Source organism: Acomys russatus, chromosome 32 (genome assembly GCF_903995435.1).
Source record: "Acomys russatus chromosome 32, mAcoRus1.1, whole genome shotgun sequence".
NCBI classification, from domain to species: Eukaryota; Metazoa; Chordata; class Mammalia; order Rodentia; family Muridae; genus Acomys; species Acomys russatus.
This window is the reverse complement of record NC_067168.1, coordinates 11,269,713-11,292,457: the sequence shown is the minus strand read 5'-3', so window position 1 is coordinate 11,292,457 and position 22,745 is coordinate 11,269,713. Positions and strand designations below refer to the sequence as shown.

Sequence of the window (22,745 nt, the reverse complement as noted above, 5' to 3'; positions counted from 1 at the left end):
GTGAGTAAAACGAACAGAAAGCATGCTGTGAGACCTGCAGAGAAAGCCAATTTTAGTTTTAGAAAGTTAAATGCCTTCACCCTGGACAAGTAGGTTCTTCTGGGTAGTGAAGAGGTCAGTTTTGTGTGCTGGGGTGCTTGGGTTATTTTGTGCACTCTTTGGGGTATCAGAGGCTATTAACTGGTGCAATCCTTCAAAAGATTTTCTGGAAAAAAAAAGCTAAATTCAGTTCATATCTATCTAATCAATTTTCTAAACTTTTGAAATTAAAGAGATTCGTGAAACCTGGTTTTAGTAGATAATTGTGTTGATTTTGTTCTGGGTTTGAGAAAACAAAAAAACGAAAACCTTTCATACCTGTATAGGATTTACAGTCATTGCTTTCCCAGCATAGCAGAGACAGAAAAGTACTATGTGGGCTTCGGTGTAATTACTTAAGTCTCCTTCTAGCTTAAAGATTTTGGTTCCATTTTAAAGAGCCCACTTTTTGAGACACTGTGAGGTTCTGATGTCAGTTTTATCACAAAAGAAACAATTGTGGCTTAGAGTAGAGCCAGGATTCCTCTCTTTTCCCAGCACCCTTACCTGGGAGAAGCCACCTGATGAAAGGTGAGCCTGTTTCTTGTAGCAATGCTTTCTCTAGAGTGCCCAATGGGCTTGGCATGTTTCGTTGTGCTAACCTGTAGAGGATGATAGGTGTCATCCATTTTACTCTTTCAGCAATGTATAATATATCAAGAGTGAATTTTAAAACCAGCCTGGATGTTTATAATTACCAAAAAAAAATTTTTTTCCCCATTCTTTTGTAGCCCACAAGACGGTCGGCGCGATTGTCAGCGGTAAGTTCTCAGAGCCCCTCCCTCTAGCTTCTTAGGAATGTGTGCTCCCTTGTCTAAGGCCAAAGGACGATTAGCTGGCATTTTCCTCCAGTTTCTTTTCCTTTGGGAAAGTACTTCAGGGTCTCAATTCTCTTAAATCTGACCCACATCATCAAGCAACTCCACATCAGTGGAAAACAGTAGCCAGGTCCCTTATCAGGTATATAAGGCCCCTGCAGACTGGAACTGCTGAAGACAAGCAAGTACATTAAGCAAATTCTGGTCTCAAAATTCTACACGAGTTCATGTTGAAGTGGATCCAGAGTGTGTACCCTCTGCCAATACTGTTGAACATTTTATTCCTGGGCAGGAGTGTTCCTAAAGGTAACTAATGCATACACTTTAGCTACATTGCAGACCTGGGACATCTTTGGAAGAGATGTACTTCATCTCCTTCGGTAGGCCATGCCCAGGGAGAGGATGAGGATTAGAACAGAGCTCGGATGGACCAGTGAGACTAAACCTGGGCTCCAGCTTGCTGCAGCCTGTATATGCTGCTCTTTGGCTCATGCGCTCCTCCCTGCAGTCTGCTTATCCATTCTCCCTTTCTACAAACAAAGAAACCAGCCTGACTCTGGATTTCTTGAGGATTTTTCCCCCAATTCCTGTAGTCTGAGCTATTGTCTAAAAAAGGGCGGGGGGGGGGGGGGTAGGAAGGCTCACTGACGGCGATCCATTCCCACACTGAATGCTGAAACAAATGAGGAAGTGGATGTTAGCCCCACATAGAAGTTGAAAGTGTTTCACACGAGTCCCCGTAGGGCCGTAGTATCAGTCACCAGAAAGACAGAGGACTGTTGCAAATCTCATGCCAGTTAAGAGGATAACCCTTGAAAGTCAAAGAAAACCAAAATTTAAAGGGGGCTTTTTCTGAGACCCAGGAGCCATCAGTATAAGAAGTCCCTGTCACTGAGATCATGGCGGGGGGGGGGGGGGGGTTAACAGTGTTGCTCCAGACTATAAAGCTCCTCTGAAGGCTGCGGAGGTGGCTCACTGGGTAAGGTGTTTGTCATGCATGCATGAGAGCTGTGTCTGGATTTCCAGGCCCCACAAAGAGCCAGGTGTAGCCGTGTGTACCTTGCATCTCAGCACTGGAAAGCAGACGCAAGCTGCTCAGCGAGGCTAGCCCTTCAGTGAACTTAGTTCAATGAGAGACAGTGACTCAAGATATTAAGCAGAGATTGGTTGAGGAATACACCTGATGTGGATTTTGTGCCTCCGCAGGTGCTCTCTCTCTTTCTCTCTTCTCTCTCTCTCTCTCTCTCTCTCTCTCTCTCTCTCTCTCTCTCTCTCTCTCTCTCTCCTCTCTCTCTCTCTCCCTCCTCTCTCTCTCCTCTCTCTCTCTCCCTCCTCTCTCCTCTCTCTCTCTCTCTCTCTCTTCTCTCTCCCTCTCTCTCTCTTTCTCTCTCCCCTCCCCTCCTCCCTCCCCTCCCCCTCCTCATCGCCCTCTTCCCCTCTCTCTCCCTCCCTCTCCCCCCTCCACTCTCTCAACATTAGTTTCTTGGTACTATTTTGATATTACTGAATGCTGACCAAGATGAAAATGATTTAAGTGGAAACAAGATTTAGGCGCCATGAAAGCTTCTGTACTTGCGAAGCAGACTAAAGATTTGGAGGGATACTAACACTAAAATTTTTTTCTACCTTTTGAGTTCAACCCTTTAAATTTTTTTCTTTTTCTTTTCCTTTTAATATTGTTGTTACATTTATTTCCTTGTGTGTGAGAAGAAAACTTGCAGGGGTTGGTTCTCTCTTTCTGTTATGTGTGCCCCAGGGGTAGAACTCAGGTTATGAGGCTTGACAGCAAGCACCTTTACCCACTGAGCCACTCGCTGCCCCTCCTTTTTGGTTTTTGAGGTTGTATCACTATGTAGCCGAGGCTAGCCTCATGCTGGCAGCTCTTTCCTGCCTCAGTGTGCTGAGTGCTGGGATCACCGAGTGAGTCACCAGGTGTACCTTTTTTTCCCCTCTAGAAGCTGGCCCTTTGGAACTAACTGTTACCAATTAAATTTCACACATAAAGGCTATAGTCAATGTGAATTCTAAATCTTTTACAGCTGCTAGGGGAAAAGGCACATTTTCTTCCCAGGGAACACCCTGGACAGTGTTTTCTATCTTTAAAACATTTCTTTAGTGCTCAGAGAGATGTACATATTTTAAACCTTTACTAGAGAAATATCTGACCTAAAGTACCCACAAAGAAAATTTCTTAACTTATAATAGCCAGACAGGTCGCCATAGTTATAGTCTGAATAAAAAGCTCCAGAGACAAATGAGCCCAATGTCTTGTGTTAGATTCTTATCTTAACACTGACATCGGAGAGGATGAAACAGGAAGAGGGTTGGCCACAGAACCTGAAATCTGTGTCACCTGGAGGGATTTAGATATGTCTTTGAAGAACTTTACCAGGTCTCAGCCTTGGTGACCAGTGGACGGTAGACTTTGCCTATGATGTGCTGTGGTTTCTAGTCTGTTGGGCAGGTCACCAAGGGTGAATTCACCAAGCCATTTAGCCAAGGGTCAGAGCCTCTCCTCTTGCTGTGGTGTTGTGAAAAAAAAAAAAAAAGAAAAAAAAAAAAAAAGGAAGTAGAGAGATATCAGAAAGAGAAACTTAAACCTGCCCCCAGAGAGCTCTACTGGACCAGAGCCTAATGAGTCAGCTTTTCCTTCTCATGTGCCCATCACTTGCAAACCCAGAATGAAAATAGTCCCCGATACTGAAAAGACCAGTTTGGAACGGGCAGAGGCACAGTCAGAACCAATGGCTGTCGTTTCAGCACATTTGTCTTCTTTCTTTGGTTCTAATGATGTCAGTTTCGGTATTTGTATAATTTAAATTATTTCTACAGAAACCGGTGCCACCAAAACCTGAGCCTAAACCAAGAAAAACATCTGCTAAGGTAAGAGACAGTCCCCTCTTCCCTCCCTTGGCTTTCTAAGCACTGAGTAAATTATAACTCCATGCCTAAAAAATCATCTGAGGAGAGATCCCGTTTAATGAGTAGGCTAAAATGTACAGGCCAGAAAGTCGTCCCCATCACTGTGGGCTTTTCTTTAAAGACACAGGGTGCCATTTTACGTGTCAGCAGGAATATGGTTTCCATTTGGTCAGTGAGGTGCAGGAAGCATAGCAAGTTGGTCCTAACAGCCTCCTGTGAGAAGGGGCCTGGCAGCCGCCTCAGAACAACACGCAGTCAATCATACGGTGGACTGGTGAGGTTAGAGCTGGCTCTGGACCCCACCACTGCTATCAGCACCAGATGTCAGAGAAGGGCTCAGTCTTACATAACTGTTCACGGGTACATAGCCAGTCCCATAACTAGCAATAAAAACATGATTATTTACTCTAGCAAGTAGTGAACATTAGCCTGACACTGTGAGGCACATTCTAAGCTTTACTTAGTCACCCTCAGCTCACTCTAGTCTATTGAAATAGATGTGACAGTCCTGTTTAGCAGATGTAGAGGACTAAAGTATATGAATGCCAATGAATCTTTAGGCCCAGGGACTGTCCTGCACTGGACCCCTCAAAGCACCAAAAAAACAAAACAAAACAAAACAAAACAAAACAAAAAAACAGTTTGAACTTGTGTGTGGTAATGGAAACAGTTTCCCAAAGCAGAGCAGTCATAAGAGTAGCAGCATTTCTTCATCTGGGCCTTTATTTTCAACACCTTTCTAGTTGTGTAAGATGTGTAGCTCCACATGACTGCTCATGTGGGAGAGCAACAGGAAAAGCTGTGGTCCCTGGTGGGTGGGTTTTCCCCCTCCCCAGGCTTTTCCCTTTTTCCCCAGGCCCTATGGTTTCCCTCTCCACACCAAAGCCACTCACAGTAGAAATGTCCCTGAGTGATACTTGGGCCAGTCATCATTTTCCCACAGAAGAGCAGTGCTGGTGGGCTCAACAAGCGGCCATTTACACTGTCGTGTAGCTACAGTGTAGTTGAGGTGAAACAGCAAAGTTGAGTCCCTACTTTCTGCTAAGACCATTATGGTAGCCGCCATTGTACCTAGCTGGGTCCCGGCAGGGGCTCCTTGACGTTCGCTGACGTCGCTCTGCGCGTCTAACACGTTCTGTTTCCCTGTGCTTCGATCCGTTAGAAAGAACCTGGAACAAAGATTAGCAGAGGCGCTAAGGGGAAGAAGGAAGAAAAGCAGGAAGCTGGAAAGGAAGGTACTGCACCATCTGCAAATGGTGACACTAAAGCGGAAGAGGTACTTTCCACGACCACCTCCCACTGATGGAACCAGTCTTAAAAGAAACTTCTCAGCCCTTCAGCTCTGGATAGCACACTTATCATGTCTCTCTTTATTGCCTGTAATGTTATTGCAGATCCACATCTCTCGCTCAACTGTTAATGTCTCAGCCTGCAGAAGCCCCCCACCCAGCACTCTGTCAGTAAAGGGGCAGATTGAAACAGTGAGAGTTAAGGGTACAGTAGACATTCTGCACGTTTGCAGTGACTAGAATCAGGTAGTAGCGTGCTGTTTCTTATTATGTACACTGGAGCCCACAGGTAAGGCTTCTGTGGTGGTTTAAAGTAGCAGAAAGCAATAAATGCCGCAGCCCAAGTGTTGGCATAATGCATTCCTGCCTTGTCTGTTTTCCGCCCAGAGTTGAAGTGTGTTTTGAAGTAGACCTCGAAGGAAAACAAGAGGCCAAATGCGCAAAAGTGTGTTTCTTGGTGGGTGGACTTTCCTTTGGTTATACTTGGTTTTGTTGGTGACTATATATTGTTTTTCTTTTTATTCACAGGCACAGAGAACTAAATCTATAGATAAAGAGGGAGAATGACTTGTCGTGGAAAACAGGGGTTCATTTCACGTACCTCTTGGGACAACTTTTAAACGCTATTTTTACCAAGTATTTTGTAAATGCTAATTTTTTAGGACTCTATTAGTTGGCATAAAATATATATATGAAGATGGACATTTTATCCTCTTATGGTGATTTTTTTTTTTTTTTTTTGGAAATTTCCATCATTTTCAAGTCATATAAATACCAGTTTGATATCAGAAGCTGTGTGTCATAAGGATTCAGCATTTTATGCCCTTGCATTAAAAATGTAGTCCTGTGCATATTGTGGTGTTTTTACCGTGCATATTTGAAACTTTCATGCAATTTTTCTAGAGCAATAATCAGTGGTGCTTTTGTGCCTAGGTTTTATGTGATTTTCACGAAGTGTGGATAGTTGTAGCCACCTGCTGACTATTTGTGGTTTAAAATAAAAAGGTTTTCTTGTCTGCAAAATACATACCTGTGTGGGTCTTTATTAAATTGAGGAAGTGATTCATTTGATTGATGCAGACGATGCAAAGACTATGCACAGTTGGTACCATGATGTTATCTCTAAGAAATCAGGCAGCACTGTCTCACAGTTTTCTGGACCTTCTAACATTATTATTTTAATAAAACCTGTAATGACTGCTGGAGTAGAAGAATTACATCTACCTCACTTTGTAGCAGGCATGGCCAGTATGGATGCCGTGGATAATAGGCCTTAACATAATACTGTAGAGTCCTTAAAAACAAGATAGGGTTCTGCTAAACCATAAGTAGAAAAAAATAAATAAAACAAACTGAGTGGGCGTGGGGGGTGTAACTTGGGAAACAGAAACAGGTGGATCTCTGTGAGTTGGAGGCCAACCTGTTCTACATAGCTAGTCCCAGGCCAGTCAAGAGATACATAGTGAGACCTTGTCTTGAATGAAATACATACATACATATATACACACATACATACGTGCCTACATACATACACACATACATAAATCCGGCTCAACTTTTGATGTCTCCCACTTTCGAAATAGTCCCAAGCCAGGTTTTCATGGAAGTTCTTTCCCATTTGTGAGGATATCAGGGCTGTGAATGGTCTTTGGCCCCATACAGCCACACTGCAGCCTGTGGCAGCCTGAGAGCAACACTGCCCAGGATGGTATTAGAGTTCCTCTGTAGGTGAGGAAATGGGACTGTGTGGCATTGTGGAAGTGTCGAATCCAGGCTTGACTCGCTGATTCTTAAATAATGTCTTTCTGTCTGTGGAAGGGCATAGCTATGTGAAGAACGAAGCAATTATTCTAAATGTAACTCGTATCCCCCCAAATGTGAGTGCCCGCCCCCTGGAAAGCTGAAGGCTCAGGATTCAGCTTAGATGGAAACATCTTGCAAAATGGAAAATAGTGGCTGTGTTGCTCAGAGGTGTGTGCCAAGAGACTCTTGGTCCTCAACAGCTTTCATGTCCATAAAACAAGGTCCTTTCTCCGGCATGCATTGTGTCATTCCTTGTCCTAGGTCTGTCACTGGTATCCACCACATTCTGTTAAGGATGATCTCGGATCCAGTATTACTTGACTTTTTATTATGCTTTAGTTCATGAGTTTGGGTTGTGCTGAAAGCCACTTTCCCCTCAGGGAAAAACATCTGCTACCCCGTGGGGACTTCACATACACACACAAAAATGTGCTCAGGGTTCTGTAAGGCACAGCTGAAGCACTTGGCTGGCTCTTGTCCAATTCAGAACTGGATTAGAATGGCCACAAGTTTACTTTCTAAGAATCATAGGGTGATACAGATGATTTTAAAAAAATACTAGACCCTACAGTAATACATGGAGAAGTGAATGTGTGTTATTCTTTACCTGTTTTTGCATCTCACAGGCAATCACTGTGCATTTGTAATATATATTGTTGCTTTTAAAGTGGGATTCTTACGAGGTTTAATTTATTCAGCTAGTGAAGTATAATTGAAGGTAGGTATCTCCGGCTCTGTTTCTAAGGTTGTAGGCATGCGCTCTGCGCTAATACCCTAGACACAGAATGTTTAAATGAAAGAAGATAAACATTTGACATTTTAGACTGTTGCCAAAAAAAATGACACTAATTACCACTCCTGCCAACAGCATATGAATGCCATCACTCTTTGCTTTGCCAGCATCTTACTTTGTCCAATCTAGTAAACAAAAATTATCATCTACTGTTTTAACTTCTTGATGTTTAATATTCATTTAAATCACTTCTGAAAACACCATCTTTTGTCTGTCTTTCTGTTGAGACCTTGGTGGATTCTAAGTCATCACTCACAGTAATCTCCGGTGGTGTGTATCTCAGCGTGCGAGGTGCCCACCCACCACTTTCACAACTTCTGTGGATATAGTGGGGCTAATAGCTGCCAGGTTAACTTCAGAGCCACAGATCGGTTCCCTAGCACCTGAAGACTCATGCGCACTGTGGCACAGGAAGGACACACCGCCTGAGGACACATGCCACACATAGGAATGCCGCCTCACCGCCCATTACCACCCCTTAGGCTAGTTGATACACTTTAGAAAAGAGTTCCCCTTCTTCAGGATGCTGTGTGTCAGTCTGCTTGAAATGGCAACAACTCTGTGAATCTTTAATAACTGAGTCAAACAGTGCCCGGTTCAGTCGAATTGCATTACACATACAATCATGAGCGGCAATCTGCACACTTAGAACTCTCCCTGGAGGGTGTCCAGGGGACTCTAATGGAGTTAGAGAGGCCTTTAGAGGCACATGGCCCTGAAATTCCAGGTTACTTGTTCTGTGATGAGGCAACTCATACACCAGGGTCTAACAATAGGTAAACACTCTTGAGTATACTTTAACATAAATAATACGTTTGAAATTATGAAAAAATGATTTCTTTTTGTTCCCAAGTTTTGCAAGGCTTTGCTTTCTTGCCTGCAGGTAGAAGGCTACTCTTCTTAAAAATTCATTTTATTATTTTTAACTTCTTTTTAAAATATTTTATTAATTTATTCATATTATATCTCAATTGTTATCCCATCTCTTATATCCTCCCATTCCTCCCTCCCTCCTGCTTTCCCCCTACTCCCTTCCCTATGTCTGTGACTGAGGGGGATCTCCTCCCCCTGTATGTGCTCATAGGGTATCAAGTCTCTTCTTGGTAGCCTGCTATCTAGAAGGCTATTCTTAACTTTGTTAGCTGACCAGGCTTAGGGAAGCCACCTCACCTAAGCTATTCATATGTTAAATGTCTTTGAATGTTTTTCTCTTAAACATAAATTCCAGACTTTTATTATTTTCTATTAGTTTATTCAGAACATTGACTTTTGAATCTCAGAATTATAGTGTTTAAGATAATAGCCAGAATTTATTCAATGTCCTGTAATAAGCATTGCATATACATTATTAATTTGAGCGATAATTTATGAGTTCGTTAATATCATGTCTGTCTTCCCCATTTCCAGCATTAAATGGAGGTTCTGGCTCACTTCAAGCTGCATAGTGAATCTCACTCCTCATCAGGGAAGAGGAGGTTTAAGAAAGTCCAGTTTAAAATGATGTTTATATGTCAAATTTTCTGCCCTTTAAATGGGTAAGATTTTTTTGAGTGTGAAACCAAAAGTACAAGAAATCAAATAAAAGGTAATTTCGATGACATCTAAATTTAAAACTTTTAGTATAATGAGTACAACCCACAGTGTTGGAGGAAAACATTTCAAATTATCTGTATCATGGGTCTGAGTTCCAAGATACCTTAATAATCTTAAATTCCAAGATACATTTTAAAAAACTTTTGTAGAAATCCTAACAATGCAAGTGGGCCTGTCCCTCACTCTGCCTACTTTGGGAACCATTTTCCTCTTACTAGCTTGTCTGGTCCAGCCTTGTTGTGATGGTATGTGCCTGGTCTTGTTGTAGCTTGTCATGCTACAAGTGTTTGGTTGGTGTCCCTAGGAGGCCTTCTCTTTTCTGAGGGAAGGGTAGGGGAGGGGTGGATCTTGGGGAGGGGGGAGGCAGGGTAGGAAGAAGATGGGGGGAGTAGACAGAAGGGGGGGACTATGGACTGGGATGAAATACATGAGAGAAGAATATAAAAAGATTTTTAAAAGCCCACTTTAAAAAATGAAGAGATGATCTAAATATACATTTCTTAGAACATACAAATAGTCATAGGCCTTGAAGGGATGGTCAGTTCCTAGTTGGAGTTTCTATTGCTGCGATGAAATGCCATGACCATAGCAACTTGGGAAGAGAAGGGTTTATTTGGTTTGCATTCCCTTACAATCACTGTTCATCGATATAGGAATTCAGGACAGGAACTCAAACAGGGCAAGAATCTGGAGTTAAGAGCTGAACCATAGTCCGTGGAGGAGTGCTGCTTACTGGCTTGCTCGTTTACGGCTTGTTTAGCCTGATTTCTTACAGAACCCTCAACCACTAGCTCAGGAAAGGCACCACCTACAATGGGCTAGGCCTTCCTACATCAATCACTAATTAAGAAAATGACTTACAGGCTTGCCTGCAGCCTGGGCTTATGGAGGCATCTTCTCAGTCGAGGCTCCAGGCCTTTCAGATGACTCTAGCTTGTGGCAAGTTGACATAAAACTAACCAGGACAGTCACCATCATTATTCACTAGGGAAATGCAGCTCTGGACCACAATGTCATCCAGCAAGAAAAGAAATAAGTACTGGAGAGAGTATGGAGAAATGTGAACATTCCCTGCTGAGTAAAACATAAAAATGTCACAAGCATTTGGGAAGAAGAGTTTGGTCACTCCTCAGAAACCTCAACATGGAGCTATCACACATCAGTTCCACTTCTAGGGCTTAACCGAAGAGGACTTAAAACATGGTTAGACAAAAACTTGTGTCTGAATTTTCATAGAAGAATATTTCCTAATAACTCCCAAGTGGAAGAATCCACATGTCTGTCAATTTACAAAGAGATAAAAAACAAAGATTGTGAAACATGATATACCCAGTTGTAAAGAGGATGACCCTATCCCACAATAAACCTGGAAACATTATGCCACGTTAAGACACGCGTGAAAGGCTATGTATTTTTTCCATTTATGTGAGACCCTGAGGGTAGAGGGATCCAAAGGAACACAGAATAGACTAACTTCTAGAAGCTAGGGAGGAACAGAGTGGGCTGTGACTGCTAGTGGGTGCAGGGATCTGTGGGGCATGATGAAACACAAAGCTGATGTTAGCACAACCTTTAAGTATACTAGTAGCCACTGGCTTAAAGTTTACAGAAAAAAAAATATAATTTACAAGGCTAATGAAAGTGTATGCCTTAGAATCAGAAGACATGGGTTTAAAACATTTTTAGATGTATTTGTTTAATTTTTACGTGTATGAGTGTTTGGCCTGCATGTAGGTATGTCTACCACATGCGTACAGTGGTCTCTATTGGAGTCAGAGGAGGATGTCAGATCCCCTGGAACCGGAGTTACAGATGGTTGTAAGCTGCCATTTGGGCGCTGGGAACTGAGCCTGGGTCCTTTGCAAGACCAAGGGCTCTTAGCCACTGAGCCAACTCTCCAGCCTCTAAGATCTGGGTTTTCAATCCCAACGTTACTCTTTAGGAATTGTGTTAACTTAGGTGATTTAACATCTACCTGTCAGTTTACTTACCTCTGTAACAGAGATGGGATCTGCTTGACAAAGATAAAATGAAAGTCACTGTGAAATCAGCTAGTACAGGCGCCTAAACTACGATCAATCATAACTATCAGCTGAACTAGAATTGCACAAGCACACATAGCCTTTGTAAGCTGGCTCGGGTAAAAAGAAGCTTCAGGCTTACCCAAAAGGCACATGCTATAACAGTCAGGCTGAGCTCCGCCGAAGCCATGCTGCGTCATGCAGGCTGTTTTCCTGATGTACTGCCTATGTGTCAGTGGACAGTCAGCCCTTCTCCACTTTAGTGTTTCCATCGATAAATGGAAATAAAAATCATTTTTCTCTATAGGACATTATAAACCAGTGACTGAGTGACCTCGATACTGCTAATTGAAATGAGAAGTGAACCACTAGCTCCTGGATGGTAGGCAAGCAGAATTTGTCCCTGAGTTTTCTGTGCTTGACACATTGCCGAGTTAAAGCATGCAGAACTGGGTGTCATCTTCAATGGACAGGGAAGAGGCAAGCTTATTACCGTTGCTGTATTCATCTCATGCAGTTTCTGTGTGTATAAAGGCCTTTAAAACATCAATGCCTTAGGAACCTTAGGAACATCTTTCTGTTGGTTGTCATCCTATTCTTATGACAATATTTATTTAGCATGTGTACTTATACATTTACTTTAGATCTAGCTCAAATTTTTCTACAAATATATACTGTGATTTATGATACCTTTCATTTTGGGTCATAAAGTACTAACTAGTGAACAGAAGCTATTCCCTTAGAGATACCCTAACTGGACCTAGATTCATGGGCCTTGTGAGTTCCTTGAAGCCTGGCCATAAACTTGGAAGATGGGGAGAAGCCCTGAGGTCATCTGGCCCCTCTCTGATGTGCCTTAAATCCCCCCTAAAAATAGGACTAAACAAGAGCTTCTCAGAGTGACAAAAGGAGTTGTTACCCAAGAGCCAGCGGTGCTAGTACATGACCAAAATACTACTTGGAAGATAGAGACAGGAGAATTGAAGACTCAAGGCCAGTCTACATGGCATGTGCACACACACACACACAAACAAACACAGCTATCACTGGAACAACTAGGAAAGTTACAAAGTACTTCAAAAATACATTTATTTCAATCTCAACTTTTTAAAGATTTATTTATTTTTGTGTGTGTGTGTGTGTGTGTGTGTGTGTGTGTGTGATAGGTGCCCACATAGGTCAGGAGAGGCCATCATATCTTGTAGAGCTGGACTTACAAGCAGTAATGAGCCACATAAGGATGCTCACAGCTGAACCTGGGTCTTCTGTAAGAGCATCAAGCACACTTAGTCACTGCATCATCTCTCCAGTGTCACAAAGTGCTTTTTAACTGCTGAATCACTTCCAGGTATCAGTCCCAGTTTTGTTTGGATTCAGGCATATGAATTAAGTCAATTCTGCCTTCTCAAGCATCTGAAAATGTTACCATCCTATCTGAAAGCCTGCCACTCTCCTATCCTCCGAGATTACATAGCACATGCAGGTCTCTTTTTAAATGTGCTATATTTAAACTCGAGGAATGAGAGAAGGTTTTCTTTTCTTAAAAAAACAAACAAACAACCACACTCAGGTCAAACACAAGAAATTACTATTATTTTGAGTCTGAAAAACTGGCTTCAAGTGCATATACACACACTTTCCTCCACCTCATCCCACCCCAGACACAGTTGTATCTTATCTTCTGTGAGTTCATCCCAAATTCTAGCTAAAATATATTTTACTGGGCAGGGCACTCCAGAATTACATCACAATCTTTCATATTGTTAATAAAAATTTTTCCAAATATCAGGCATTTTGCCTGATACCAGGGATACATATAGTACTGAGACCAGTCTCCCTGCACTTATGGGACTTAAGATTCCAGTGGGGAAGCCGACATTCATTGCCCAGTAACACAAATAATGCACATTTGCAGGAGCCATTATAGAATCCTAACCTCGTCCATGCTAAACTGTGTCATTCCCCAAATGGGTTTTATTTCCAAGACTATAGCTCATGGCCCTAACAAGATGTTAGCCATAAACAAGCCCGCAGAAACTAAGTTAACTTTTTGAATAACATTTTTGAAGTGTTATTCATCTGGTTTCTGCAAAGTACCTGCCCTCAAAAAATGACAATTTGGCCTTGGCATGATAAAGCTTTAGTTACACTTCCAATAAATAATTAGCCCTGTTTCTCATGGCTTGTCCATTGATGTCTTTTGGACTGGAAGATTACAGTCTGACACACAAAAGACAATGGGAATTTGAATGGCTGAACAGGTGAAATAGAGATTTTTGGTGAGTGGAGGGTAGGAGGAAGGTGGCTTCATGTATAGAAATCATGTATAGAGCTAGGGCTAACCGTGGAGATGATGGGATGTATTTTTGTTTTTCGAGATGAGTCTTCTTTGGACTCCTCTTTCTGAGACATTTGTAAGGTCCCCTAAAGTACGAGTTAAGTTAGAACAAGGTGATTTTAAAACAATCTTTCAGTTGGGCAGAGTGGCACAGTCTCTCTATAGCACAGCACAGCACTGCACATGGAAGATTGAGGCAGGAAGATGAGAAATCTAAGAACACCCGTAGCTGCAGAGAGAATCCCAGGCCAACCCAGACTACAAGAGACTCTGCCTTGTTGTTGGTAATGATTGATGATGATCATGATGATAATGATGACTATGACGATGATGATGGTTAAAAAATTACTCTTTCAGTCTACTGGAATTTAGTGTGAGAAACTGGAAAGGAGTGATATGATAAAAAACTTTTTTACACTTTGGACCCATTGGCATATTCCTATAATCCCAGCTATTCTGAACACTAAGGCAGGAAAATACAATATAGTATCACCCAGGAACTTAGACAGACCCTGTTCCAAATGAAAATTGCATGTTAAGTCCTAGGTTCAATCTCCTATTGCGTAAAAACAAACAAGCAAACAAACAAAAAGTAAAAATAGTTAGGCCATCAATCCATAAAGCCACAGCTAGGTTGAGTCCTATACTCTAGAGAAACCACAACTCTAAGAGACATAATTCTTTGGCTTTGCTCTTAGGAGGCAAGACAAGTCTTTGGTCATGGACCCTCCTGCAATGCTTTTTATAGTAAAGCTTAATATTAAATCACTAAAACTGAAATGGTACAAAATCCCCCATCAATCAACAAGTGCCTAAAGTGGACAAGGGCAAACCGTAAGCATTTCCATCAACCACAGTGAGGGACTTTGCCCTCTCAGTCTCCTTCTCACACTCCTGTAGACTCGTTGGCCAGAAGCAACAGAGGCCAGGATTTCAGCCTGAAATCTCAGAAATTGTGAGTCAGAAGCTTTCCTCCCTGTAGATGCTGAAGTCAGATATATTGTCATGGCAATAAGAAAAGTCATTGTAGACCCTATGACTCATGCCCCTAGCCATCATCTCACCCTTGAGGTGAGAGATCCCTGGAGCTCATTGGCTGAATCCAAACTGCATACATACTGAAAACTGTTGAGCCAGGGGACCATCATCAGGAGATCATGGCTCAGGGTGACAGAGGAGCTCTTCTCAACAAGAGTGCACAATCTGATGAGAAAACCACAGAGATACCATGACCGGAATGGAGGTGGGGTGTGTTAATGTGGAAAAGCAATGGAAATGGAGGCTCTCAGTATTCCTTGCCAGACAGGCACACATCACAACTTTGGAACTACTACAAAAGCACATGTGTAGGAATGTTGAAAAAGGTGTGAGGCATACACAGTCCTAGACAACCCATAGTGTTTGGACTTGATTGAGCAAGACATAAGAATTCCAGTTTCTTCCACTTGAGAAAAGGAATCTAGCAACAAACCAGGCCCCTCAGTTAGCTCTATTTTCCTCTTCGTTTAGCATATAAACTGTCCAGACTATTGCATATTAGGATATTATTGTTATCTGTCCAATTGAGAGCATTGTAGTTATTAATATTAAATGCATACTAAATGCATGTTAAATGATGGAGTTATTCAAAAGATTAATGGTTGTAATACATTTTATTTATTTTCAAATAGTTTACTAAATGAATATATATGCATACATATATACATAAAGAAGTTTGGCATAATGTTGTTAGACCTAATGATAGGTGAGTAGGTATTTCTTACACTATTTTCTGTGTACATGTATAGTGCCATAATGAAAATTAATCTGAATAAAAGTTATGCTTTGCTCTTAAACAAGGATAAAGACAAAAAACTAAACTGAGAAATAATGACACTAACCAATGTCATGAATCAAATGGACCTAACAGATATCTACAGAACTTTTCACCCAAACACAAAGGATTATACCTTCTTCTCAACTCCCCATGGAACCTTCTCCAAAATTGATCATATAGTAGGTCACAAAGCAAACCTTGACAGATACAAGAAGATTGAAATAATACCTTGTATCCTATCAGATAGCCATGGTCTAAAGCTGGACTTCAACAACAACAGAAATAATAAAAAGCCTACACACACATGGAAACTAAACAACTCTCTAACTAATGATACCTGGATCAGGGAAGAAATAAAGAAAGAAATTAAAAACTTCCTGAAATTCACTGAAAATGAAAGAACAACTACCCAAATTTGTGGGACACATTGAAAGCAGTACTAAGAGGAAAATTCATAGCATTAAGTGCCTTTATAAAGAAATTTAAAACATCCCATATAAGCAACGTAATGACACATCTGGAAGCCCCAGGAAAAAAGAAACACCCAAGAGGAGTAGATATCTGGGAATAATCAAACTCAGGGCTGAAATCAATAAACTAGAAACAAAGAGAACAATTCACAGAATTAACAAAACCAGGAGCTAGTTCTTTGAAAAAATCAACAAGATAGACAAACCATTGGCCAAACTAACTAAAAGGCAGAGAGACACTATCCAAATCAACAAAATCAGAAATGAAAAGGGAAACATAACAACAGACACTAAAGAAATACAAAGAATCATAAAATCCTAAAAATATGCCACAAATTTTGAAAATCTAAGGGAAATTGACAATTTTCTTGATCTATTCCACTTGCCAAAATTGAATCAAGATCAAATAAACAAACTAAGTAGTCCTATTTCTCCTACAGAAATAGAAGCAGTCATTAATAGTCTCACAACAACAACAACAACAAAAAGCCCAGGGCCAGATGGTTTCAGCACGGAATTCTACCACACCATCAAAGAAGCACTAATACCAACACTCTTCAAACTAATCCAAAAGATAGAAATGGATGGAACACTACCAAACTTATTCTATGAGGCCACAGTCACTTTGATACCTAAGCCTCACAAAGACCCAACAAAGAAAGAGAACTTCAGGCCAATTCCTGTTATGAACATTGATTCAAAAATACACAATAAAAGACTCACAAACTGACTACAAGAACACATCAAAGATATCATTCACCATGACCAGGTAGGCTTCCAGGCATGCGGGCATGGTTTAATATACAGAAATCCATCAATGTAATCCACCATATAAACAAACTGAAAAAAAAAAAAACACATGATCATCTCTTTAGATGAAGAAAAAGCATTTGACAAAATCCAACACCAATTCATGTTTAAAGTTCTGGAGAGATCAGGGATACAAGGCACATACCTCAATATAATAAAGGCTATATACAGCAAGCCAATAGCAAAAATCAAATTAAATGGAGAGATACTCAAGGAAATTCCTCTAAAACTGGGGCAAAGGTGCCCACTTCCTCCATATCTCTTCAATATAGTCCTTAAAGGTCTAGCTAGAACAATAAGACAACAAAATGGGATCAAGGGGATCCAAATGGGAAAGGAGGAGGTCAAATTATCCCTACTTGCAGATGATATGATAGTGTACATAAATGACCCTCAAAATTCCACCAGAGAACTCCTACAGCTGATAAACACCTTCAGTGAATTGGCTGGATAAAAAATTAACTAAAAAAAAGTCAGTAGCCTTCCTATATAGAAAGGACAATCATGCAGAGGAAGAAATTAGGGAAACTACACCCTTCACAATAGCCACAAACAATATAAAATATCTACGAGTAACTCTAACCAAGCAAGTGAAAGATTTGTTTGAAAAAAACCTTCAAATCTCTTAAGAAAGATAATTAAGATGACATCAGAAGATGAAAAGATCTCCCTTGTTCCTGGATTAGGAAAATTAGCATAGTAAAAATGGCCATCTTACCAAAAGCAATTTACAGATTCAATGCAATCCCTATCAAAATACCCACACAATTTTTTAAAGACATTGAAAGATCAATTCTCAACTTCATACGGAAAAACAAAAAAACCTGGAATAGTTAAAACAATCCTGTACAATAAAAGATCCTCCGGAGGAATCTCCATACCAGATCTCAAGCTGTGCTATAGAGCAACAGTAATTAAAACAGCATGGTACTACCACAACAATAGGCTAGTTGATCAATGGAATTGAATTGAAGACCCAGAAATAAATCCGCACACATATGGACACTTGATTTATGACAAATGAGCCAAGTCTATTCAATGGAAAAAGGATAGCATCTTCAACAAATGTTGCTGGTTGAACTGGATGTCTACATGTAGAAAAATGCAATTAGACCCATATTTATCACCATGCACAAGTCCAGATGAATTAAAGATCTCAACATAAAACTAGAGACACTAAGTCAGTTAGAAGAAAAAGTAGGGAAGAGCCTGGGACTCATTGGCACAGGAGACAACTTCCTGAACAGAAACACCTTAAGGTCAACAATTAATAAATGGGACCTCATGAGGCTGAGAAGCTTCTGTAAGGCAGAAGACACTGTCAACAGAACAAAGTGACAGCCTACAGGCTGGGAAAAGATCTTCACCAACCCTACATCTGACAAAGGTCTAATATCCAAAATAAATAAAGAGTTCAAGAAATTAAACACAACCAAACCAAATAACCCAATTAAGAAATGGGGCTCAGAATGAAACAGAGAATTCTCAACAAAGGAATATTGAATGGCTGAGAAACACTTAAAGAAATGCTCAAAGTCCTTAGTCATCAGAGAAATGCAAATCAAAATGATGCTGAGATTCCATCTTACACCCATCAGAATGGCCAAGATCAAAAACTCAAGTGACAGCACATGCTGGCGAGGATGTGGAGAAAAGAGAACACTCCTTCATTGCTTGTGGGAGTGCAAACTTGTACAACCATTTTGGAAATCAATCTGGCACTTTCTCAGAAAACTAGGAATAGGGCTTCCTCAAGACCCAGCTATTCCACTTCTTGGGATACACCAGAAGATACTCCACCACACAACAAGGACATATGCTCAACCATGTTCATAGCAGCCTTATTCGTGATAGCCAGAACCTAGAAACAACCTAAATGTCTGTCACTTGAAGAATGGACAAAGAAACTGTGGTTTGTTTACACTATGGAATAATACTCAGCTATTAAAAAATAGGAAATCCAAAAATTTGTGGACAAATGGATGGAACTAGAAATGATCATAATGAGTGAGTTAACCAAGACTGAAAAAGATTCACATGGTATATACTCACTTATAATTGAGCACTAGCCCAACAGGAATGTCCCTGAAAGTCTTCACTTACCAGGAGATTGAGACAGATGCAGGGACCTCCTATTGGGACTCTAGGTGAGAGAATAGGGAAATAGAAGGATCCAGAGGGTCCTAGAAACCTACAAGAAGAACAGCATGATGAGCATATCTGGACCCAGGAATGTCTGCTCAAACTACTGCACCAACCAAGGACAATACATGCAGTAAATGTTGAACCCCTACTCAGATCTAGCCAATGGACAGGACACTTCCCACAGTTGTGTGGAGAGTGGGGACTGACTCTGACATGAACTCTGGTGTCCCATATTTGACCACTTTCCCTTGGTGGGGAGGTCTGGTGGCACTCAGAGAAAGAATAGGCAGGCTATCAAGATGAGACTTGATAGGCTGTGACCATATGGGGTAGAGGAGGTCCTCTTATGTCACAGACCTAGGAGAGGGGAAAAGGATGAAAGAGGGAGGGAGGGAGGAATGGGAGGAGACAAGCAAGGGGATAACAATTGAGGTGTAATCTTAATAAATTAATACAAAAGAGAAAATTGACAAAAGCAATATTTTAGCCAACCATTGAGGAAAGAAGAAGAAGAAGGAGAAGGAGAAGAAGAAGAAGAAGAAGAAGAAGAAGAAGAAGAAGAAGAAGAAGAAGAAGAAGAAGAAGAAGAAGAAGAAGAAGAAGAAGAAGAAGAAGAAGAAGAAGAAGAAGAAAGAAGAAGAAGAAGAAGAAGAAGAAGAAAGAAGAAAGAAGAAGAAGAAGAAGAAAGAAGAAGACAATAGAAACAGCCACAAACAATACCAGAGTCCTTACTCTGTACCAACTGTGTGCTAACTGTTTTGGCCTGCCTCAGGTTAGGGGTGTAGCTCAGTTGGTAGAGTGCTTGCCTAGCATGAATGAAGCCATGGGTTTGATTCTCAGCACTGCAAGGTGTGGTAGTGAGCACCTATAATCGTAACATTCAAAGGGCGGAGACAAAAGGATTATAAATTCAATGTCCTTCTTGGATATATAGGGAATTTGAAGCCTCACCTATGTGAGACCTTATATGAAGAAGAAAGAGGAGGAGAGGAAGAAGAGAAGGGCCGGCGATAGGTGTGGCCTGAAAGAGCTGTCTAGTTTGCTGTCTGGTCTTTGTTTATATCTGAGCGTTTAGGTGCATCGTTAGTGCCGTAGGTAGCATGTCTGACAGTTTGTGCTAACACAGTTACACATGGGCAGCTCCTGGGATCACGTACTATTGGCTTTGCCTCAGGGAAGAGGAGGTATTCAGTGAACAAAGACTGTGTTTCTGAATTAAAAACGGTAAACACTGAGGCTCAGATGAGCATTCCAAGTTGCCACACCCCCACACATATTACCACACACTGGTATTCCCACAGGCGAAGTCTTGAGAACAAGAGAACCTTCAGGATTGGAAGCCTCGTCAGTCCTGCCCTGTGTCCCCACCTTTGCTGAGTTCTTATTGTAGTGACATCAGTTCACGTATGGAAACGGAGTAGCTTTAGCCGAGTTCTGCGTCCCAGGAAATTTTCAAAATTGTGAGTGGTTTGGAAAACCTTTAGCTTGCAGAGGCTGTCAGAGACTGCTCTTAGGACAGTAAGGGGGACTGTGTCCTCGATCCCTTGTAGGTTGAGGGATTCACTTTGATGTCTTGGAATGAATAACGAATATGTATCACATGAAAGTTAACAGTCATGATAAATCTTACTGAAGAGACCTGGAAACAGAACTAACTGTATTGCCCAACGTTATTCAGTGACTAAATGGTGGAGCTACAATGTGAAACTCTGACAGGCTCCTGCAGAACCTGTGTAGTTAATAAGAAATGTAGTTTGGGAATACAAGTGAAGAACGCTCCTTGGTAGGCCCATTCAGGGAGTGTTGGAGGTTTGGCCCAGTCTCTTTTGCCCTCTAACTAGCGTTCTGTGTAATAACACACTTTCAGAAAGAGACACTGAGCACAGCAATACCTTGCTCTCTGGAAGAGAGAGTCAGTGGTATTAGCAGTACACACACTGTTTTCCGAGGAGGCCGTTAAGTGGACTGATTACTTTTTACAAAGAAACCCAAGAGCTCGGAGGCCTCTTCATTAACTCTTCCCTTACCCCAGTAGCCAGACCTCGACAGTGTCTGAACATGCTAGTTTCATAGCAAGCTTGCTCTAAAATTCCAGTGGCCTGGGAAAGCAGCCCTGCACCTCTCTCCACTAATTGACAGTTGACAATAGTCCAAATCTAAACGGCATGGGCTTCAGAATTTCAAAACAGCGTGGTAAAATTGTCATGCCTGAAAGAAATTATGAGGTAAGACCCATCCAATTATCACAGTTTCTATTTTCTTCTCTTTGTGAATTCCTAAGCGCTTCAGCCGGAGAGTTCTCAATTTAAACAGACAGCAGGTTCCAAGACTCTGCAAGCAGTTTGATAATCTCTTAAACTGACTAGCTGAATCTGGATTGCATAATAATATAACCAAAATCTACACAAAAGCATATAGATGGAGGGCGCCACGCAGATGCAAGCAGGGAGTGTGAACGGCCCAGTGCAGTAGTCACCAGGGCTGGGCATTGCTCTCTGACAGTGTGCAATGATATGTGAACAAGACCCTCACCCAGGTTGAGGGGGCCACTCTTCTCTTGCCATGATCCAAACCCTGGAGGTAAACAATTCACCACAGAGAAGAAATTTACCAATGCCAGAAGCACATGAAAACAAGAGAAATTCAAGACCCCCAAACCACCGGTGTCACTTTATTCTGCTAAGGTAAGCCTAATGCCTAAATATATTATTACTAAACAATTTTAGTCTGTGCCTTACTGTGAGGTTCCTCAGCGGTCTCACATCTCACCTCCAACAATATCCAAAAGGCGTAACTCTAAACACGGTGCTTTGAGATGTTCTTTGCTCTGGCCCCCACCAGGGTTTTTTCAACCATTAGAGAACTTGATTGTAAAAACACAATTACATATTGTCCCAAAAACCTGCTATAAGTGGGGGGGGGGGGGGGGGGGGGGCGGGAATCTACAATTTTTTTTTTTAAATCAAGGAAGGAAAACAGTTAACAATACCTCCGTGTTTCTCCATCCGTGAAATGAGAGTGATTAAACCATATAAGAAGCATGTGGAGGGAATGCAGTCAGTCCATTACCACCACGCCAGCTCTGTCTCCCCGACAAGAGAGACATACCGCAAGGCCATTCTGGAGACAGAGTGGCTGACTGGCGCTTCCAGCAAGTCCCAGCTAAAGCGCGGTATCCCTCGGCTTGTTTTCATTCTATGAGTTTTTGATTCTTGCATACTTTGAAGTTTGCCTCAAGGGGAAAAGTTGAATCGGGACTCTGTGACTAGAATCTTTGGCCTGGAAGGCTGGCGCCTTCAGCTACTTCTCACGCCAAGCTTTTGAGATTCCATTCCCGTTCCAAATGCTGACAGGAGCTTCCTTGCAAAGTTCCTCTGAAAGAAATGAATGAGACAAAAGTCTAACAGATTTCTGCCTTGATTGGCCCTTAACTAGCTTAATTGGCTTGGTGAATTAGCAGCGCGGAGGGTAGAATGCGAGTGCACAGAGCCCGGTTCTCAGAGGCGAAGAAGGCACAAGGGGCCCCAAAGCTCATGCGCTCGCTAGGCAGGATGGATGAGTCACCCAGCTAGTGCAACTGCCACAGGCAGAGTGCAGAAAAGCTGCTGTCGTCCTCTGCCTCGGTCCGCAGGAAGTGTGGAGGTTTTGAACTTTAAGACAGGCAAAATTCTATTTCTTCCCAGAAAAGACTTAACGATACCAAAACTAGTGGGCAAAGGATGTTACATCATGACACCCTTGGATCCAAAAGAAGGAAAACTTTAAGGTGGTTTTCCAACTCCAAAGAGAAGTCAGAAAAACAATGACTGAAAACTGCAAATGGTATTAATTAATGCAGGCAAGACCCGG

The 22,745-nt window shown here is 41.6% G+C and overlaps 1 protein-coding gene across 2 annotated transcripts in view; it reads left to right on the top strand.

The window, feature by feature from the left end:
- The window catches only part of Hmgn3 (high mobility group nucleosomal binding domain 3), a 34,730-nt gene extending 28,891 nt beyond the window's left edge, over positions 1–5,839 (top strand). The window contains exons 3-7 of one of the 2 annotated variants that reach the window (XM_051140447.1): positions 810–839; positions 3,729–3,779; positions 4,981–5,094; positions 5,213–5,312; positions 5,636–5,839. In XM_051140447.1, the coding sequence (XP_050996404.1) occupies positions 810–839; positions 3,729–3,779; positions 4,981–5,094; positions 5,213–5,312; positions 5,636–5,649 (309 nt within the window). In that variant the 3' untranslated portion in view covers positions 5,650–5,839. The remainder of the gene's footprint in view (positions 1–809; positions 840–3,728; positions 3,780–4,980; positions 5,095–5,212; positions 5,313–5,635) is intronic. The other variant, XM_051140449.1, reaches the window with a different exon arrangement.
- Positions 5,840–22,745: the final 16,906 nt, after the last annotated feature.